Source organism: Mirounga leonina, unplaced genomic scaffold, assembly GCF_011800145.1.
Source record: "Mirounga leonina isolate KUSES-001 unplaced genomic scaffold, KU_Mleo_1.0 Mir_94, whole genome shotgun sequence".
In the NCBI taxonomy this organism is placed as follows: domain Eukaryota; kingdom Metazoa; phylum Chordata; class Mammalia; order Carnivora; family Phocidae; genus Mirounga; species Mirounga leonina.
The window spans coordinates 49,887,299-49,901,978 of NW_023270855.1; the positions used below are offsets into that span (position 1 = coordinate 49,887,299).

The 14,680-nt window shown below is 52.9% G+C and overlaps 1 protein-coding gene across 2 annotated transcripts in view; it reads left to right on the forward strand.

The window, feature by feature from the left end:
• The window catches only part of CACNA1A (calcium voltage-gated channel subunit alpha1 A), a 213,900-nt gene that overhangs the window by 168,602 nt on the left and 30,618 nt on the right, over positions 1-14,680 (forward strand). For both annotated transcript variants that reach the window (XM_034998421.1, XM_034998422.1), the window contains exons 26-31: positions 293-453; positions 1,863-2,000; positions 3,557-3,758; positions 4,898-5,062; positions 8,044-8,154; positions 12,289-12,372. In XM_034998421.1, coding sequence (XP_034854312.1) covers positions 293-453; positions 1,863-2,000; positions 3,557-3,758; positions 4,898-5,062; positions 8,044-8,154; positions 12,289-12,372 — 861 coding nt within the window. The remainder of the gene's footprint in view (positions 1-292; positions 454-1,862; positions 2,001-3,556; positions 3,759-4,897; positions 5,063-8,043; positions 8,155-12,288; positions 12,373-14,680) is intronic.

The following is a 14,680-nucleotide window of genomic DNA, read 5'->3' on the forward strand; positions in this document are numbered from 1 at the left end:
GGGTGGGAGACATTGCAGGCGGGACCCCTGCCTTCCTTGGGAAATGGTGGAAAGATGCCATCTCTCCCAGGCCCATGACATTGCCTCTCAAAGCCAGAGCGTCCCCTACTGCTCAGTGGGCAGAAGGGAGGAAGAGCACAACTCCAGATGGAGGGGAAGGGGGGTAGGGAGGGAGGCAGGGACACAGAATCAACAGGAAAGGCCTTGTCCATGAGATGGAACGTTGGAAAATTGGCAACACGTTGGTTGTGTCCCCAGCCCCTCATGCCCTCTCTCCACTCGGCCCCCCCAGGCCGTGTTCGACTGTGTGGTGAACTCACTCAAGAATGTCTTCAACATCCTCATTGTCTACATGCTGTTCATGTTCATCTTTGCTGTCGTGGCTGTGCAACTCTTCAAGGGGAAGTTTTTCCACTGCACCGACGAGTCCAAGGAGTTCGAGAAAGACTGCCGGTGGGTCTCTGCTCTCCTCTGTGTCCCCGTGGGGGCTGGGGGTGGGGAGCAGAAGTGCCACTGGGCTTGGAAGCTGGAGTGTTGGGCCCTGGATGCGACCCAGGTGCAACCAGCTTGGGGCCAGAATAGGAAGAAAAAGTTTTGGTGTTTGAGTTGCCGTGCATCGCTTCCATCCCCACCTTTGTCAAGTGGGGGATATTCATACACGTCCACGTTCCCTTATTGGAAAACCTTTACTGGCTGATGCGTTTCAAAAGTCAGAATATCTTGCGATTTTAGAAAGATCATATAGCACGTGTTCCACATAGGACGTCAGTCACACCCTCAGCTGGGTCTAAGGCATCCCTGTAACCAAACCGGTTTTGTTTTGTTTCGTTTTGGTTTTTTGCTGGTAAACATGCAACTGTTTGCACCGAATGGGACAAATGACAAGTGTGAAGAGCCTCATGTCCAGTCGGGTCAGGTTTCGTTGCCAAACGAATTAGGTCAGAGGTGGAAAACTTTGTCTGCCAAAGGCCAGGTCCTATGAACTTTGGCCTTTATGGGGCCCGCAGCCTCTGTAACAGCTTGTCTCTGCTCCCGTCCTAACGCAGAGCAGCCAGACAGCACGGAGACAAATGGGCGTGACTGTGTTCTTATTTCTAGAAATGAAAATTTGAATGTCAGACAAATGTAATTGGTCACAAACGCATTCTTTTGATTTCTTTCCTACCACTTAAAAATGTAGAAAACTGTTCTTAGTTTGTGGGCCATACGGAAAACAAGTGCAGATTTGGTCTGCGGGCCGTAACTTGCCACCCCCTGACTTAAGAGAAAGATGTTTGGTTTTCGGAACTTTCTAGAGTTTGGAGTCGTGGAGGAGAAGTTGTGGGCCTGCAGTTGCCCCCTCTTGGGGTCATCCCCGTGATAGAAATTGCTAAGCCCTTAACTAAGCGCCCTGTAAACACTGTCGCTGGTGTAAAGCGTTACTATGCAGAGAATGGCAGCCTGTTATTTTGGTGGCTATGTCCTGACATTGGAAGGACCCCAGACACTTGGCCTCGTGTGTCTGGGGCTAAGCCTTGTGTCCTGCCCTGAAAAGGAGCCGCAGCTGCCCCCTCTGGCCTGATGAACCCAGAGGTGTGCCTATCTCTCTCCCTGCTCTCAACCCGCCCCCACCCCCAAGCCTGAGGCTCCCACCCGCAGGACTAGAAGTTTTCGTGTTGGAAGAGAGTGCTCGGTCCTGAGTCGGCTCTCGGGTGAGGATTTGTCTCCGAGCAGATGGACACATACGTCAGGGAGACGCATCAGGGGCCGCTGCTTCCTGGGCTTAGGGATGCAACGTGGGCTGGTGGGCCCCTCTTCCTCTCCCTCTTGCCGAAGATGAGTGTCCCCTTCTGTTTACTAATGGCCCGCATTTTCTGTTGCAGCGGCAAGTACCTCCTCTACGAGAAGAACGAGGTGAAGGCACGGGACAGACAGTGGAAGAAATATGAGTTCCATTATGACAACGTGCTGTGGGCTTTGTTGACCCTCTTCACTGTGTCCACAGGAGAAGGCTGGCCACAGTGAGTGGCCCGCCACAGAGTCCCACGGAAGAGTCAGGGGGGCCCCGGGGAGCAGGGTGGGGAAGGATCTCAGAGCCCAGTGCTGAGAAAAGCCTGGCTTCCCGAGGTGGAGACCCCACTAGGCACACGGAGCGGGCGGGGGTGGGGGGAGCTGCCACCCAAACAACAGCCTACAAGTGCGGCTGGGCCCTGGAGGCAAAAACCCAGCCCTCACTGGACTCAGTATGCCAGACCCTGTGTGTGGAACGGGCAGTGCTTCTAATTTGTAGAAAGGCTCCCCAGACACAGGCCGTCATGTCCTCTTAACCCTTCCTGTGCCAGTGAGCACAGATCTCCAAGACCAGAGTGTGTGGACGTGGCATTTCCCAAGTCCCTTTGACCACAGGACCATTCCTCACCCAGAATGGGGTGAGGGCTGGGGTGAGGCTGAATCGTGCGCAAGACCAGGGCCGGACCTGTCTTTGCTTAAAATGTTGGTATTTTTTGTCATGGGTTTTTTTGTGGGTTTGTTGTTTTTGTTTTTTTGGCATTCGTTGTGATTTGTTTAAATATTGCAGTAAAATACTATTTCTTTTGATGACTGAGAGGCTTGGCACCTCCTTAATTTGTGTCCAAGGCAAGTGCTTTACTCTCCTCACCCTAGTCCCGGTCCTCCTCTCAGAGGTCTCAGAAATTCAGGTTGATTCCGGTGTGTGCCCTCAGCATCCTCGCCTCCCTCCCTCCCGCTCTCAGGAAACACACCAGCCCTCGTGTGCCTTTCCACCCACCCACATGCACACTCAGTACCCACTCACATGGGGCCAGTGCTAGCCCATACGGCACCTTTGAGCAAATTTTTTAGACAGCCTTCCTCAACAGACTTCACTTCCATCTGTCAGAAAATCATTGCAATATACTTAATGATTTTGTTCAAATAAGGTACTTCATGGCCACGTGCCCAAAAGTTGTCATCATAAATACACAAATCTATCATGTCTACAGTATGAATGGCACCCCTTAGATGCAGAACCCTTGAGCAGTGCACAATCTGTGCAACTGTTCAGAGCAGCTATGCACATATACACCCACGTTCATCCCCACTACCCCTTCTCAGCTCCCACTACCAGCTGTGCTAAGATGCCCCCCCACACACTCATATCTGCTTCTATGACCCCATACACCCTCCCATCCACCACCCCCAACCTGGTTTCCCATCCCAACTTGGCCAGGCCTTAGTAGGCTAACTTCAGGAAGTCACTTTAAATTGCTAAACCTCAATTTCCTCATGTGCAAAAGGGGGCCAGTGATAACCTCCCTGAGAGGGTGGCCAAGAAAATAAATAAAATCATGTCCAGCACTTAATAACCCTCCATACTCAGTGGTAAAGGTAACTGACACTGTTGCCAACATCCCCCAGAGACAAAGGAGGTGGGAATGCTTCTGGCTTCATAAAGTAACCACAGTAATTGGAGTCGGAAAACAGCGACTACTCATTTCTTTGCTGTTTTCTCTTAATATCTCCCTCCATTCCTGTCACCTGTCCCACTTTCCCCCTCTCCCCGCCCCATCCCTCACAGGGTCCTCAAGCACTCCGTGGATGCCACCTTTGAGAACCAGGGCCCCAGCCCCGGGTACCGCATGGAGATGTCCATCTTCTACGTCGTCTACTTTGTGGTGTTCCCCTTCTTCTTCGTCAATATCTTTGTGGCCTTGATCATCATCACCTTCCAGGAGCAGGGGGACAAGATGATGGAGGAATACAGCCTGGAGAAAAATGAGGTGCCACTTCCCGGTTGCATCCTTCATTTAAAAGTTGATGACACCCCCAATACACACACAAACACATACACACGCACATGCACACACACATTCACACCCAGGAAACAGCTTTTGGGGGCCTCTGGGGAGGGCACAGCAGCATTCCGCAGGCAGAATTCTGTCTGCAGGGCAGCCCGTCATGGGGTTCCCAGATGAAAACACACCGACAGAGGGTGTCTGTATCAGTCAGTGTGGACTGGGTTATGCCGCAGTAACAAACAGCTCCAGAATCTCAGCACCAGCTATCCACAAAGGGATTGATTGATATCTTGCTCAACACCACATGTCCAGGTGGCTCTGGTCCACATCATCTTTACTCTGGTTCCTCTCTGAGACACTTCAGATCAAGAAGAGAGAATGGCAAACCCTGGTCCAATTTTTGTAGTCTGTGCCCAGAAGTGACACATGTCCCTTCTGTCCACATCTCATTAGCCAGAGCGAGTCACACACCAATGTCTGATGTCAGTGGGGTGAGGAAGTATGATCTCCCTGAGGGCGGGGTGGTGAATATTTATGAATGAAAATCCAGTCCTCCAGAGAGTACAGACACGGTGCTTTGCCCTTCTAGAATCATCCAAACTAAGCAGAAGACCTGGAATGCGTCCTTCCTCTGCTCCGTTGGCCCCTAAGACTAAGTAGCCATTATTCCTTCCAACCTCAAAGAGAAGGAGGAAAAGAAGCATTCAGTAGGAAAGAACGGTTAGACTTCAAAGTCAGACCTTGGTTCAAGTTCAGGTTTGGCCCACTTGGCAGCTGTGCCACGTCAGGCGAGTGGCCTACCCTCTCCGAGCTTTTGTTTTCCTCCCCTGCAAAGTAGGTTTATTGATAGTACCCACTTCCCATGTTTGCTGAGGGGATTCAGGGAGGTCATGAGGGACATGTCAGAGCAAGATCGGGCAGACGATGACTTCTCAAGGAGCTGTAGCTGTTGGCAGGAGAAAGTGGTCGTGGTGAAGGGCTTCTGGGAGTGAGGAATCTCGGCTGGGGACAGGCTCGTGCAGATGTGCCAGAGAGCCGTGGCCAGTGAGATGCGGGGTGCTCGGGGTGCAGCCGCCTTTCTCCTGCCCCCAGCCCTCACGCCGCCAGCCTCTCTCCCGCAGAGAGCCTGCATCGACTTCGCCATCAGTGCCAAACCACTGACCCGACACATGCCCCAGAACAAGCAGAGCTTCCAGTACCGCATGTGGCAGTTCGTGGTGTCTCCGCCCTTCGAGTACACCATCATGGCCATGATCGCTCTCAACACCATCGTGCTCATGATGAAGGTGAGCCCCCAGCACTGCTTAACCCCACGTGTGCCCGCCCCTCACACCCACCTTCCTCTGGCCAAATGACGCCATGTGCCCCAAGTTTCCCCAGGCAGACCAGACTCCGTCACCGCCCCTGAGCCTCTGCTCTGGCTGTTCCCTCTGCCTGACACACGGTTCCCGCCCCTTGGCGTGGACAGCTCCTTCCAGCTGCATCGCCCAAGAAACCTTTCCTGACCTCCCATGACTGCACGAGGTGCCTATCTTTGCAAGCACCCCATCAGCGATCCCACGTGCCATAATATCAGCATGAGGTTGCCTGGCGCACTCCCCCACCAGCTTGTGAGCTCCCAGGGCCTAGGCCAGTCCTGGTCACCCCTGAGTTCCTAGGGTTCAGCGAATCCCTGGCTCTGAGGGCACAGGAGGCCCTCGATAAATGTTCAGTGGATGAACTAAGGAAGGAGGGGCAGGCAGGGACCTTGCAACTCTTGGGGCCACAGAGCCCCTTCAGGGTGAAAAGTCAGAATCTTTCACCCTGTAGTTTGGAGACCAAAGGACAGGATGTAAGCCCAGCTCTGCTATTTATCTCAGCATTTAACTTTGCACAAGGGGCCAGCAACTCTCAGGCCTCAGTTTCCCTGTCAATGAAATGGGGATGATCATAATAGCACGTTCCTCCCATCCCAAGGATTGAATGAGGACGTTCAGGCAAAGATATGAGCACATTTCTCAACACTTCAAAAACACTCGATATTTAAGTTGCTCATTTTTGGATTGGCGAAAAAGCCGTGCCTATTTTTGCTTGAAACGCTTCTCCATAAGCAAGTTCTTTTATCTTTTCATTGTTAGAATCACGAGCAGTTTCAAACAGAAAGGAATAGGACAGCACAGCGCTTCTCAGACTTCAGTGTGTTCCCGGATCATCTGGGGATCTTGTTAACATGCACATTCCAGTTGGGCAGATCCGGGGTGGGATCCTGACATTCCAAGCAGCATCCCCCGGATGCCAGGGCTGCAGGTCCCTGGACCCCAACCACCCGGTCTCCAGCACCCAGAGGTGCCCATTGTGAACACTATGTTCACTTCATCACTTTGTTCTCTTTTTTCTTGAGGTGAAATTCACATAACATAAAATTAACCATTTCAAAGTGTGCAGTTCAGTGGTGATTTAGTACATTTACCACATGCTATCACCACCTCTCCCTACTTCCAGAACATTTTCATCACCCCAAAAGGGGACCCTGTCCCCATGAGCAGTCACCCCCACCCCATTCCCCTCCCGGAGCCACCAGCAACCATCAATCTGCATTCTGTTTCTATGGATTTACCTATTCTGGACATTTCATCTATTTTTTTAAATTATTTTAAATGATAGACACCACAATATTTTGCCCTTAAATTCTTCAGTATGTATTTTTAAGAAATAAGAAATTTTCCTACATATTCTTTTTTTTTTAAGATTTTATTTATTAGAGGGCGCCTGGGTGGCTCAGTCGTTAAGCGTCTGCCTTCGGCTCAGGTCATGATCCCAGGGTCCTGGGATCGAGCCCCATATCAGGCTCCCTGCTCTGCGGGAAGCCTGCTTCTCCCTCTCCCACTCCCCCTGCTTATGTTCCCTCTCTCACTGTGTCTCTCTCTGTCAAATAAATAAAATCTTTAAAAAAATAGATTTTATTTATTAGAGAAAGCAGGAGCGGGGCAGGGGGAGTGGGAGAAGCAGGGAGCCCTACACGGGGCTCCTGGGATCATGACCTGAGCCAAAGGCAGACGCTTAACCAACTGAGCCACCCAGGCGCCCCTTAATACATATTCTTATGCTCGACAAGATGAGTGATAATTCTCTAAGATACATATTGACTCGTCCCCAAAATGTCTTTTACAGCATGAGTTGGGTTTTTTTGTTTTTTGTTTTTTGGAAGTGGGGAAGGGCAGAGGGGAGAAAGAGAGAGAGAATATTAAGCAGACTCCCCGCTGAGCACAGAGCCCGACACCGGGCTCCATCTCACGACCCTGAGATCGTGACCTGAGCTGAAATTAAGAGTCGGACGTTTAACCGACTGAGCCACCCAGGTGCCCCATGAGTTGTTTTCTGAGCCAAGATCGAAACGACTACACATGGTCTCTGGTTTTTGTCTTTGAAATCTCTGTCTTCCCCGTACCTTTTTTTCCCCATGCTGTTGACTTTTTGAGGAAACCAGATGAGTTGAATGAAAATGGTCCCACCTCTGGGTGTGTTGGTTTTCTCATGGGGTACTGTAACCTCTTCCTCCACTTGCCATGTCTCCTGTAACCTGGTACTGAGAGCTAAAGGTTATAAACTTGAATCTAATTAAATAGTTTGGGCAAGAAGAGTTCATAAGAAGTCAGAATAGAAGGGGCGGGTTGCTGACTGGAAAGGGGTGCAAGGAAACTTTTGGGGTGCTGGAGATGTTCTAAGTCTTGGTCTGGGGAGTGGTCTTATGGGAGTGCATAGGTAAGGATCTAAAGAGAGAGAGGGGCGCCTGGGTGGCTCAGTCATTAAGCGTCTGCCTTCAGCTCAGGTCGTGGTCCCAGGGTCCTGGGATCGAGCCCCGCGTCAGGCTCCCTGCTCCACGGGAAGCCTGCTTCTCCCTCTCCCACTCCCCCTGCTTGTGTTCCCTCTCTCACTGTGTCTCTCTGTCAAATAAATAAATAAAATCTTTAAAAAAAACAAAAAACAAACAAAATCCTGCAGAGCAGATTCTGCAGACATCCTCCTGCATCCCATCGGGAACGCCATCAGGCAGGCCGTCCTGGGATCTGGGATGCTAAGGCAGGACTCAAGATTTAAGTGCTTGTTTTGATGTGAGAAGATTAGCCCAGCCCACAAAGGGCTTGCCTGGGCCTGGGTCACCTCCACAGGATGTTGGGAAGCCCCGTGTCCAAGTCCCGCCTGCCCCAGGACAGGATAGTCGCAAAGCTGCGGCCCCAGCCCCGACCCTACCCGCTGACCCCACCGTCCTTCCTCCTCCCTACTCCAGTTCTATGGGGCCTCGGTGGCTTATGAAAACGCTCTGAGAGTATTCAACATCGTCTTCACCTCCCTCTTCTCTCTGGAATGTGTGTTGAAAGTCATGGCTTTTGGGATTCTGGTAAGTACGGCCTTGGGGCTAGAGCTGTGGGTTGGGGGGAAAGCCCGGAGGGGCACTGGGTGGTGGGCGGGTGCTGGTCTCCCCACCTGGCCCCAAGACCCCCAGCCCCAGTGGTGGTTTGAGCATCCCTCCAGTGCCCACAGACCCTACGTAGGCGTCCATGTGCTTGCCAAGTAACACCAACGAGACCCAACACTTGTTGAGGGTTACTGTGTCCCATGCGCGTCCTGGTGCAGTCATTCCTCAAAGTGATCCAAAGGGTGGGAATAATTACCATCTACTTTAAGGAAACCGAGATCCAGACAGGCCAAGTCCATGGCCTTCCAGCCGTTCTAACCACAATCCACAGTAAGACATACATTTTACAATGGAGGCAGCATGCCGACATGCAAACACAACCGAGATGAAATGTTCCCAAATCTGTGTCTGCCCTTGTTGTGTGCCCTGTGCTCTGAAGCTGTGTGTTCTCCTGATGGCCTTGCTTTTCTTTTTAAATGCAGTCTGGGCCCCACTAGCTTGCCTTCATCCCCCACTGATGCAAGTGGTCTTGACCGGAGGCACATTGATCCCTAAAGGGATCTGTGGATGCAGCTGGGGTGGGGGCGGGGGAGTGTCTGTGAAATCAGATGTGAAAAAAAAACCCACATCTGTATTTTTCACAAGCCGCTAACCAGACTTTCACATTTCCTTCCATCTTGAAGGCAAACAGCCCCCTGCAGCTTTACTGGTACAATCTGGGTCACAGATAAAAATCAGATATTTTCGTGGTGCATGATAGAGATCGCAGGCACCTCCAGATTTCGTTTGTGTTCCTCTTTGCTTCAAATGCTGGTGACTCTCAACCCTACAGCTAGAAATTACGTAGTTTGTTAATGAAGAAGTGCATTAATCATTAGATCATTGAAAAAATATTGTGATAAGCATATTTTAAGATAACAGGGGCCCTTGCAATCCTGGGTATTTTATTCCATGCATTTACAAAGCTTCCTCTAAGAAGGCCTTCCCAGGTGGCCAAGGACATTCACAGTCCCCCCCCCCCCCCCCAAAAAAAAAGTGAAGAAGACCTGAACTGGTGGGGTTGTGTGTTGGGGTGACTTCAAGAAGATCCCCCAGTGAGTGGTCAAGCTCACACTTGATACAAGATGGCTTCCCTTCTGACCACCCACTGAGTCCACCTCTCTGAGGAGAATGGTGTACAGGCTGTGCCCTCAGCCAGGCTCTCAGTGGGATGGAGGCTGGCTTCTCACCTTGGCTTCCCGAGGTGGCAAAGGGTGTCAGGGTTGGCACCAGAGAGCCCTTGATTCAAATCACATCAAGACTGTGTCACCTCACCTCTCTCCATCTCGAGGGCCCGTCCTCTTCCTCTTCCTCAGAAGAGCTTGTGCAAACTCCAGCACAGATCAAGTGTGTCTGCTTAAAGTGAGGGTGAAGCCTGGCATGGAGTGCCCCATAAATGCCAGGAAGGTCACAGGATGGCTCATCACCCCACTTTTCTCCTCCTAGGCAGGGGCTCCCAACCCTGTTACCCAGGAGGAGCACTTGGGGAGATTTCTTAAAATTGAATGATGCCCCAGAGCCAACCCCAGAAGTTCAGATTCACTTGGTCAGGTGGGGGCCCCCCGAATCTGTATTTTTTTTTAATTTATTCATTTGAGACACAGAGATACAGAGAGAGAGCATGTACAGGGGGAGAGGGAGAAGCAGGCTCCCTGCTGAGCCGGGAGCCTGATGTGGGACTCGATCCCAGGACTCTGGGATCACGACCTGAGCCGAAGGCAGACGCTTAACCATCTGAGCAACCCAGGCGCCCCCCGATTCTGTATTTTTAACAAATACCCAAAGAGAGTCCAAGGGACAGCCTGGGCTGTCAGGTCCTGTGCTGAACATCAGGCAGGCGGGGGAGGCACCCTGCATCCAGAGCAACTCAGCATTTCAGTCCTGGGGATGCCACCAGGATGGATCACAGAACATGTATAGGGGGCGGTGATCAGGCTCTGGCGTGCCCGTATCAGGGTGCAAATCCTGCCTCAGCCCCTTTCTAGCTGCCTGGCCTCAAGCAAGGCACTTGGCCTTTTTCTCATGTTTCCACATCTACAAACTAAGAGTACCATACACCCAGCCTCCCTGGGCCGTGGGGAGCGTGGTGTAGGCTCAGGCACAGGACCTGCCCAACACAGCTGTCAATCTTCTGATAATGAAGTGGTTCTACCCGAAGGCTGGGGCTCTCTATCTTCCCCACCCCTGACCATCTCACAGGGGCCTGCCTGGAGCCTCCCCCTCCAGTTTAGATGAAGCCCCAAGATCACCATGTGCAATTTAGGCGATGGGGGGAGCTCTCTAGTCCAGGAGCTTGAGGCATATGGCCAGACACCTAGAAAGTCACCTTCATTGGGACTCTCCAGAACACAGCCTGAGATAAGGATTGAGCGCAAGGAATTTATCTGAAAACCCAGGAAGCTCAATGTGGGGGAGGGGGAGTGAGGCAGGAGCCAGAAGACAGCCAGTACAGGGTGTTATGGGGCACAGTTCCATTGAGAATCAACAGGAGGCAGCAGAGAGCACATACTTCAGAGTCCTTCCACTTGAGGAGAGGAGAGAGCTGGGGTATTTATCCTCCAGTGCCCATCAGTCAGAGTCAAGGGCCACTCCCAAGGGAGCTGTTAATTCCGCAGCAAATTTGCAACCAGAAGATGCCCCTGGGCAGAGTAACTGAAAGGGGGTCATCGAAATATGAGGGGATATGTGCAGGGCCTCAGCAGCATCTGCTAAAATACCAAAAGTGCCAGTAGAACCCGAATTCCTTTTAGCTGAGTATAAAATAGCCTCCATTCATTGAGCGCCTACTGTATAACGGAACTCCTCGCCTACATTCACATTCATGATCCGATTGCTGTTATACCCCAGTCTTCCAGAAGAGGGCAGGCCCAACCAGTCCAACTCCAAGGACATTTAACTCAAACATGCTGAAAGAATTTGATCCTGGAAATCACAGCTCCAAAGCCTGGGTTCTTCTCTGTGAGGCAGAGGGGCTGCCACAGGGTCAGACCCTCAGATGAACCTCTCAGAATGGGACCCGAGCCCCAACCTGGCCTCTGCTTTGTGGGGATGCTGGGAAGGCCTGCGTGGGGTGTGGGTTGCACTGAGCCTTGAGGGCAGTCAGGGTAGATCAAGTTTAGGTGCGATAACAAACAACCCCCACATCTCAGTAACTTCGGTCAACAAAGGTTTTGTTGACGTTCAGCAAGGGGAAGGGGTCTCTTTGCCTGGTAGTTACACAGGGACCCAGGCCCACAGAGCAGCCGCCACCTGGAACGTTGATGGTCACCAAGCCCAGGGTTAAAAGAGTCCTGGTGAGTCCCGCGCTGGCCAGGAGGTGGCTCACACTGTCTCTGCTCAAAACCTCTTGGCTGTAACTAGACACACAGCCCCATCGAACCACCAGGGGGCCCAGGCAGTGAAGCCTGGTGTGTGCCTGGAAGGCCTTTGTGCCCCTGTTACTATCCCCCTTCTTCAGATCAGGAGGTGGAAGAACAGAGAGGTTAAGTCACTGGCCCACGGCCACACAGCAGGATGTTAGCAAAGTGGGGGTGTGAACCCACAATCCACTCTCAGCAAGCTATAACGAGGGGGCTCTTGAACACAAACTCTGGACTCACCCAGGCCTGGGTTCAAATCCTGACTCTTCACATCTGTGCTGCTCACCTCAGATGGGCGAGTAGCATCAGGCTGAGCTTCAGTCGCCTCGTAAAATATGGTTGATAATCCTTTGCCCGAGGGTCTACATGAGGATCCCAGTGACATCATTTATAAAGCATCTGGCGTGTCAGGGAGCCCTCAGATGTGTCAGAGAGACAGGCAAGCCCACAGGGTAGCCCTCTCTCTCCAGCGGAGCTGAATCGGGCTGTGGAGGCCCCCTCTGGGGCTGGGAGAGCCATGGGGTCCCAGGAAGGGGGAGCTCAGAACAGATGATCCTGAGCAGCCCAGACAGCAGCATTGTGCTATTTGAATGACCAGAAGTGTGGCGGGCACTCGGGTTGATCGGCAGCTGTGCCCCTAATGTACCCCGGGGCCGGCTGTGGCAGCCAGGCGTGGAGCCCTGTGTTGGCATCCCTGTCTTGTGGGTCCCCATTCTAGAATTATTTCCGCGATGCCTGGAACATCTTCGACTTTGTGACTGTTCTGGGCAGCATCACTGACATCCTCGTGACTGAGTTTGGGGTAAGTCTCCCGCCAGCTTCTCTGTGGGTAACTCCTGGCTGGGTGGAGAATGGGGGGAATCTTTCAGAAACAGCAGTCCCAAAAGCCACAGCTGACTTGGGCCAGCACTTGACTATGACCAAAGAGGGAGAAGCGAGGACCCCAGGGGCAAGGGCAGCCCCTCAGGAGGGCAACACAGGGAGACGGGGGAGCCCAAAGCCATGGCTATGTGGCCAGCTCTGCAGTGTGAACTCCCCTGCCTCGTGGCTGTTGACTTCTGAATATACAATACGGATTGAGACAATTAAAGGACCCCCAGGCTGAGCCCTGCCCCAAACACCACACAGTGTTGGGGACCCAGAAAGAACCAGCTTCAAGTCCATTCTGCTTGAACTAACCACCTTCTGGTTCATGGGGGGAGGTTCAGGAGGGAGCCATGGCCCTTGAGCCAACAGGGGACACCACTGTCAGGGCCTTAGGAAGGTCCCCAGGATGTCCACCCTCTTCCATCCCCAGGCTTGGGGGGCTTGTGACTTGGGGGGGTCTCTGGACCCCTCTGCGGTGGCCCCACAGGCCACACCATCCTTCCCCCTCATCTGAAAGACTCAGGGCCCCAGAGCTCCTATCTCAGACCCCCTCCTTGGCCATTTGAAAGTGAGCCCAGGCTTGGCTGCCCTCAGGAGACCGGAGGGAGGGCAGGAGATCCTCACAGGGAGAGCAAAAGGGCAAAGACTGTTGGAGCCAAGGGCGGGAGGGGGCGTCGACCTCATCATAATAGCAATAAAAATAATGCCTGGCAAGAAAGGCACACTCAGTTGCATGACAGGCGCTGTGCCAAGCGGTTCACATGAATTAGCTTGTGGTACAGGTCAGGGGGGTCAGGACAGAAAAGAATTCCCTTGGAGGGTTCAACTGAAGGGACTGGAAAGCAGAGACCACCCACGGAAAGGAGGGGAGGGGGGCAGACCAGGATGGCAAAGTGCCCAGCACCCCACCACCATGGGGAGCTGTTACCTGTCCAGGTGCTGAAGCAGGGAGGAAATCCGAGCTGGAATGGGGAGAGGCCGCCTGGCAGGAGCCGTGGACCTTGAGAGACAGAGCCCCTGCCCAAGAGGAAAGCCAAAGCAGGCCCAGAACCCTGGGAGAAATACCCAAGCCCATCTCTCCTCCACCCTCCATCTCCTGCCAGGGCCTTCCATTGGCCAAGCTGAGCCAGAAGGGAGCCAGAAGGCCAGGGAGCCAGGCGGGGAGGCTGGGGGGGGGGGGGATGTACAAAATAGGCAGAGAAAAGGGAATAATAGACCTAGTTGGGGTGTGGCCCCATTTCACAGATGGGGAAGCTAATGCTCGGTACTCGGGCAAGTGAGGGACCTGCCTAAGGTCATGCACCGAGACCTGGTGACTCCTGAGAGCTCATTGGTGGCCCCGTTAGAGCCCCCAGCAGAAAGGGACCAACTGATCCATTCTTCCATCCCGGAAGGCTGGTGGGGCTGAGTCGCTCCACAGAAGAGGAGGCCATTCTCGTTGTGTGCCCCCAACACCTCCTTCCCAAGTGGTATCCCGGCCATACCTCTGCCTTCAGCTCCATTGAGCCAGAAATTCTCACTTCGCTTCATCCCATGCCTAACACCTTCCTCTAGAGAGGCCAAAGGGGCTGTCCCCACTGGGCTTTGCAACCTGGCCCCTGTGCCAGAGCCTCAGTTCCTCTCTGTCCTAAGCTTCTAAGGGATCTGGAGCTCCAGCTGGCAGTCAAAATAACTCACCATCCCGCTGAGCACTCTACAGTTTTGAACCAGTGGCCCTCTGGGTCAAGAGGTCGGAAGGGTGGCCCAGCACCCCAGCCAGGCAAGTGGAGGAAGTTGGTTGAAACCTCCAGTCGCCAGTAAGAGATCCATAGGACTGGACCCCAAGGGCCCATTCTCCAGGCTGGCAGGATAGGGAGGGGCAAGAGGATGAGGCACAGGGCCCAGTTCAAGGACATCAGGACTATTACAGTGATCAAACACCCCTCCCTACAAGCTGTTTGACTTTGGGTGGCGTGGATCACCTCCTCTCATGTAGAATGGGGATAACTGTTGCAATTAACCTCACTGGATCCCTGCAAGCTCCACATTCACTCATGCATTCAGTAGGCATTCACTGAGCGCCTGCTGCATGCCAGGCATTGCTGTTAAGTGCCCAGAGACCGTGAACAAAGCGAAAACAGACAAGAATGCCTGCCCCCACGGGGCTTACGTTCTAGGGAGAGAGTCGGCAGCTTTTAACAAGTGCGAGCGATCCACGTGAAGGGTTTGGCACAGAACCTGCCAGGAAATAGATCGTTCCCGAA